This window comes from Bos indicus, chromosome 29, assembly GCF_029378745.1.
Source record: "Bos indicus isolate NIAB-ARS_2022 breed Sahiwal x Tharparkar chromosome 29, NIAB-ARS_B.indTharparkar_mat_pri_1.0, whole genome shotgun sequence".
In the NCBI taxonomy this organism is placed as follows: domain Eukaryota; kingdom Metazoa; phylum Chordata; class Mammalia; order Artiodactyla; family Bovidae; genus Bos; species Bos indicus.
In genome coordinates, this window is record NC_091788.1 from 28,052,694 (window position 1) to 28,059,301 (window position 6,608).

The window sequence follows — 6,608 nt, forward strand, 5'->3', positions numbered from 1 at the left end:
CCATTGCATCGGCCATACCATCCAGCTATCTGTCTGGATGCCATGCCATTCATCCATCCATTAATAGGGGAATCTAAAATTCAGTTTGTAAAGACAAAGTGATTTTCACTCCTAAATGTCACTTGGGAATAGTAAAGACTGAAGCCAAATGAAACATCAACATCTTGAGAAAGTCTTTGATCAAGAGTAGATTTTAGTGTCTTGTTTCCTGAAATTCTGGGTCCATTAGAAACTATATCATTCATCAGATCTTGGATTGTTAAATCTTGTCAGATGACAATATTTGGCCAATGAGACTCTCTTCCCCGAACCACACTGGGACAAGAATGGATACAGGAAATCATTCTTCGGTAACTGAATTCATCCTTGAAGGGTTAACAGATCAGCCAGGACTCCAGGTCCCTCTCTTCTTCCTGTTTCTATTGATCTACATGGTCTCCATAGTGAGCAACTTGGGCTTGGTCATTTTAATCAGGATCAGTTCTCAGCTTCACATGCCCATGTATTATTTTCTCAGTAATTTGTCCTTCATAGATCTCTGCTACTCCTCAGTCATAATTCCAAAGATGCTGGTGAACTTCATGTCAGAGAAGAATTTCACTTCCTTTCCTGAGTGCATGGTCCAGCTCTTTTTCTTCTGCTTCTTCGGTATTAATGACTCCTACATGCTGACAGCCGTGGCATATGATCGTTATGTTGCCATCTGTAACCCCTTGCTCTACACTGTTACCATGTTCCACAGAGTCTGTTTCCTACTGGTCACTGGTGTGTATATAGTGGGGGCTGTTGGAGCCTCAATTCACACCAGCTTCATATCTAGTCACTCTTTCTGTGGCAGTAATGTCATCCACCATTACTTCTGTGACATCCTTCCTCTTCTGAATATATCTTGTTCAAGAGACTACACCAAGAAACTTTCTGTGATGATTTTGGCTGGATTCAATGTCTTTGTGCTGTAGCCATCTTCATCTCTTGTTGTCATCCTTCCCAGAGTCTTGTGCATCCACTCAGCTGAAGGCAGATCTAAGGCTTTCAGTACCTGCAGCTCCCACCTTGCAGCTGTTGGGGTTTTCTATGGCTCCATCATCTTCATGTATTTCAAACCATCTACCAGTGGCCCAGTGCAGGAGAAGGTGGCCTCTGTGTTTTATACCACAGTGATTCCTATGCTTAACCCCCTTATCTACAGCCTTAGGAACAAGGATGTCAACAAATCCATTTAAAAAGTTCTGCATGGTGGGATACTCCTCAGGTCTGTGTAGAAAACAGTACTTTTGAAAATAAATAGCACAAATAGATCTTGTGTTTTCTTTTAGCTTGTTTTTAACAGTAATTATTTTCAAACCAAGAGCCATTTTAAGCTAAAAGATCTGAATAACTTATTTTCAATTACTGTTCAATTACTATTCCCAATACCAAGTGTCTTTTTAGTCTCCTAGCTACTCAAGAAACAAACTTCTTACCTACATTTTCACCCTTTGGTGTAAACTTATAGGTATCTCAGAACTCTTTCTTTTTGTAATTTTTCTTGCTAAACTGGAAACTCCTGACCAAACTTTCTAAAGTTGTAATATCTAATGATAAGTAAATATGTAAATCCCCTTAGGTATTTGTATTTTAATACACAACAGAGTTTTAGAAGCAATATACACTTCTTTGTAAAAACTTTTAAGGAAACCTGTGAGTGCTGCAGTCATTTCTGACTCTTTGCAACCCTACCTAGTTTCTAGTAGATAAGAAGAAACAGTATTTTCCTAAGATTTCTAGCCATTGTTATAACCATCAAAAATAAGATCCGTCTTGGGGTGGTCTCAAGTAGGATGGAGGTTGGGATGGGCATGGCCCAAAAAAACAAAATTGTTTATAATTTTAAATTTTCACTGAAATTTTAACTCACATATTTTCTTTCCAACTTATTGCATACTTTAAATTGGATCTTAATATAACTTTCTTCTGGATGACTTCCTTAGTCATCCCCTACTTATTTTCTCACTATTCATAATAATTTCTGTGCCTCACTATACCATTATAGTTCACTCTTCCAGTAAATAAATCAATCAATTATTGATGGACAACTATGTGCCAGACAGACAAAATCCCTACCCTTGTAGGGAACAAATAATGAAAAAGAAAACATGGACTCTGTATATAAGAAGCAGAAATTTTAAAAGTGTGCTTTAAACAGGAAAAACAAGTGTCAGAGTATGGAAGGTGACAAAGGGATGGTGGGGGAAGAGGGCAAATATCTGTAGGGCTTTATGGGAAAGTTTGAAAGTTTTGACTGTCCTTCTAAATGAAATGGAAAACCACTGAGAGTGTGAACACAAAAAGACCTGATTAATGCGTGACTCTTGCTCTTTCTGCTGAATGGGCCTAAAAGCAATGAAATCCAAGTAACAAATATCTTACTATCATCTAATGATATTTGGCTTCTAACCATCACATTCCACTAAAATAAACCAAGGCTTGATGGAGAAATGGCGGATTCCAAGGTGGGATATCTAAAATTCAAGATGAGTCTAGAGAATCTCAGTATTTCCTAGAGGAAGAAAGTGCCCAATAGTTATGGAGATGTATCAAAAGGAAAGAGCCCCTATTGGACAAATTTAGGACAATTTAAATTGCAGAATGGATGGCTTATGAGATTCTAGGAGTCCCTCCTGATACAAAAATAACAACAATGACAATAATAAAATTTAAAATAACAGAAAAGGGAAAGCACTTCTTTACAGGATGACATCAATTAATGATATAATTAGAATGATATCATTCTATACCTATATAAATCTATATCTGATATAAATTTATATATATAAAGTATATATAAATATATATCGATCATATATATTAATTTATATACTTATAATTATATTATACTTATTGTATATAAAACATTTACATATATATTTATACATATAAATATAAATTCAGATTTAAATCTATATCTGAATGATACAATAGAAACTTATCAAGTTGCAATGACCATCCTAATTGAATTAGGTAAGAATAATCAATGGAAACTAAAATCAATGAGTTAAAAGAAACTTCCTCTTAAGGGAATAAGAACAAGAGAGACCTACAATCTTAAGGTATCACGTCGCAGATTACTCATTCATAACAAAGGGGAAAGGAGTACCTCTACAATAGTAAATTTTAATGGAAACCTTTTTAAACCAAAAGATTAAATTTAACATTAGCAATAATGGAACAAATTGATGTATCATGCCTTCTGCTGTGATCTTTTGAAAGAAATAACACAATGTCACCTAAAGTAGCCATCTGAGCCAAAGATGTTTAACCTGAATTTAATCACAAGGAGTTAGACAAATGGAAACTGAAAGATCATCTGTAACATAACGAACCATGTTCTTTTTAAATGCCAATGTCGTCAAAGACTGAAAAAGGCTGGGAAAAAGACATTAAATTATGTATACTAAAGGGAAATGTCAATTAAATATCATGCTTAGTTAGCTCTTAGATAAAAAACAAAGCAAAAATAACCTATAACACACATTATTGGGGACAATTGAGGATATTTAAATGAGGGTTATGTGTTCATCACTAAAACTGAGTCAATGCTGAGTTTACTGAGTGAATAGTTGCATTGTGGTTGTATAGAAAAAACATCTCCTTTCTTAGGGGACTTAAGCCAGGCTGTTTAAAGTGTCATGATGGATTGTGAGGAGTCATTTCTCCAATGATATGGCATTGTGTACGTGTGTGTGTGTGGGCGGTGGGGGTTTCCCAAGTTAAACACAATTCAGTTTAATAGTGACAATGGCCATGTTTTTCTTGTACGCCTTTCTATCTCTAATATCTAGGGTAACAAATGACACACAGCTGTTCAAACAATATGCATTGAATGACTCAACGAATCTGAGAATAAAAGTGACAAGCAAGAATTAAATAAATGAAAAATAAGTAGAGGTAATGTATGCAGTCAAACTCCTAGATGCAAATATTTCTCTCTTCTGGGAATATCCCTGTCTGGTCTTGGTCTCTAGTTCAATATATTTCTTACACCTCTTCCTCAGTTTTCTCTTTTCTGCCTGAACAAATTGTTCTTGTTCTTATTCCCAGGTCACAATACAAGGACTAGGCTGGAAGTGAAGGACAAATTGATACCCAACAACTGAGTTTCAAAAATATTAAAAGCTAACTTATTAAACACCACTTTATAGACATTACCTCATGTCATTCGGACAAAAGTCCCATGATCAAGGATGTCAATTTTTTAGGGTAAATAAATGGGAAATTTTAGACTCAGCACTGCTGAATCTAAAATAAAGATCTCAGCTGGTAAATGGCAAAAGAAGAATACTTTGCAAATTTATATATTCTCTGTTATCTTTATGAATATAGCCATATTTGTACATTTTTTCAAAAAAATTAGAATTTTGATTTTTAATTGTCTGTTTTTCTACTCTATGATTTTTTTCTTTATATATTTTCTCTGGTGCGTTTTCTGCTTTATTAATTTCTTTCTCATTTTTGGAATTAATAATTTAATTTATATTCATGTTTATTTTTGAGATATTTACATGCAGTGAAATGAACAGATAGCAAGTATGCAGTTGGATCAGTTTGAAAAATGAACACCCTGTGTAGCCTATACCCAAAAAAAGATGTAAAATATTTCCATAACTGAGAATGTTCCTTCTTGCCCATTGCTCACCCCCACCTCCAAATCACTACTGTTTATTAATTTTTAACCATAGATGAGTTCTGTCTGTGGTTGATCTTCATATGAATTTAAGGGACAAGTTTTTCTCTCTGAGGTAATTACCAGTAATCTTAGTTCATCCATGCTCTCTTCTGTTGGTACAAAAGCATGAATGTAATATACAATGTGCTCAGTCATGTCTGACTCTCTTCTCCCCCCCAACCCACCCATCGCAATCCACCAATATGTGGTTCTTTGCTATAAGTACTGTATCCTCACAGCTCGGTCATGATATCAATATTCTCAATATTTCACTATTTCACTATAATGGCTTGGGGATAGAAAAAAAAAAAAAGCTTCCCTTGGAAGTTTAAAAATACCTCTCTTTCTGCCTTTCAAGATGATGAATCAGTTAACATCATCTGTTTTCAAACACAACCCTGAATCCACTTATTTATGAAGCACTTTCAAAATTGATATCTTCAACATATTCTTTTTTGTTGTTATTCACTAGCCCTCCCTCTTCTGCCAAATCCTGTTCCTTGAATACAAGTAAAATTTCCAAATATTATATTGACTATGAGAAAATCTTATTGTTTGATAAAAATTACCAAAATGCCTCAAACATTCTCAGGTACAAATATATATTTTGTAAGTAACAGTGCATTTTGTCTCTAGACGAGAAAAAGAAATAACACAGAGCTCATGATAACTTTTCCTCTGGTTCACTTCTTCCTCTCCGTGGAAATCTCCTTGGTTGGGGTGACTACTTTCCCCTAAGCACCTTCCTCAGTGCATTCTTCACATCCTTGTTCCTTAAACTGTAGATCAAGGGGTTCAGCATGGGGATCACGGTGGTGTAGAACACAGAGGACACTTTCTCCTGTTCCATAGTATTGCTCGAAGGGGGCTTGAAATACATGAATGTTATAGACCCGAAAAAGATAACCACAGCCCTGAGATGGGAGCTGCAAGTGCCAAAGGCTTTGGACTGTCCCTTGATGGAGTGAATACAGAGGATGCTAGAGAGGATGAATGCATAAGAGATGAGTACAGCCAGTGTCGGTGCCAAGGTATTAACTCCTCCAATAATAAACAACAGTATCTCATTAATGTGGGTGCTGGAGCAAGAGAGACTCAACAAGGGAAGAATATCACAAAAATAATGACTGATAACATGAGACCCACAGAAGGACAACATTGACATGCAGATAGTATGAACTGTGGCCCCAAATAAGCCCAGTGAATATACTATACCCATCATTATGGAACAGACCCTATGGGACATGATAATATTGTAATGCAGTGGGCTGCAGATTGCAACATAACGATCATACGCCATGGCGGTGAGAAGATAATCTTCTGCTATTACAAAAATAAGGAAGAAGTAAAGCTGAGCCATGCATTCCAGGAAGGAAATAACATTCTTTTCTAACACAAAGTTCACCAGCATCTTTGGAGTAATGACAGAGGAGTAGCAGAGATCAATGAATGACAAATGGCTGAGAAAATAATACATTGGAGAGTGAAGTTGAGAACTGATAGCGATTAAGAAGATCACGCCCAGGTTCCCCACCACGGTGACCACATATATTCCAAGGAAGAGGAGGAAGAGTGGCAACTGAAGCTCTGGGCATTTTGTTAACCCTTCAAGGATAAATTCACTCACTGAAGAATGATTCAAAGTAGTCATTCCTTACAAGATATTATCTGCAGAAAGAAGTGAGACAAAATAGGTGCATTAGAGTTATTTTCTGATTCCCAAAGCAGCATGAAAGGTCCTGTCTTGATTGGTTCCATCTTTCATCTGTCCCACGTCTTCGTCCTTTCCAGTGATCTCTTAAAAGCTCAAGGACATGGTACTGATCAACCTACTTGCAGGGCAGGAGTAGAGATGCAGATATAAAAAATGGACTTGTGGACATAGCTGGGGCAGGAGAGAGTG

General features: G+C 36.2%; 1 protein-coding gene and 1 pseudogene across 1 annotated transcript; one reads left to right on the top strand and one right to left on the bottom strand.

The window, feature by feature from the left end:
* Positions 1-326: 326 nt before the first annotated feature.
* LOC109554058 (olfactory receptor 8D1-like) lies at positions 327-1,262 on the top strand (annotated as a pseudogene).
* A 4,167-nt stretch (positions 1,263-5,429) lies between these two features.
* On the bottom strand, positions 5,430-6,362 carry LOC139180698 (olfactory receptor 8D2-like). Its single transcript, XM_070782849.1, has one exon. The coding sequence runs from the start codon at positions 6,354-6,356 to the stop codon at positions 5,430-5,432; it is 927 nt and encodes a 308-aa protein (XP_070638950.1). The 5' UTR covers positions 6,357-6,362.
* Positions 6,363-6,608: the final 246 nt, after the last annotated feature.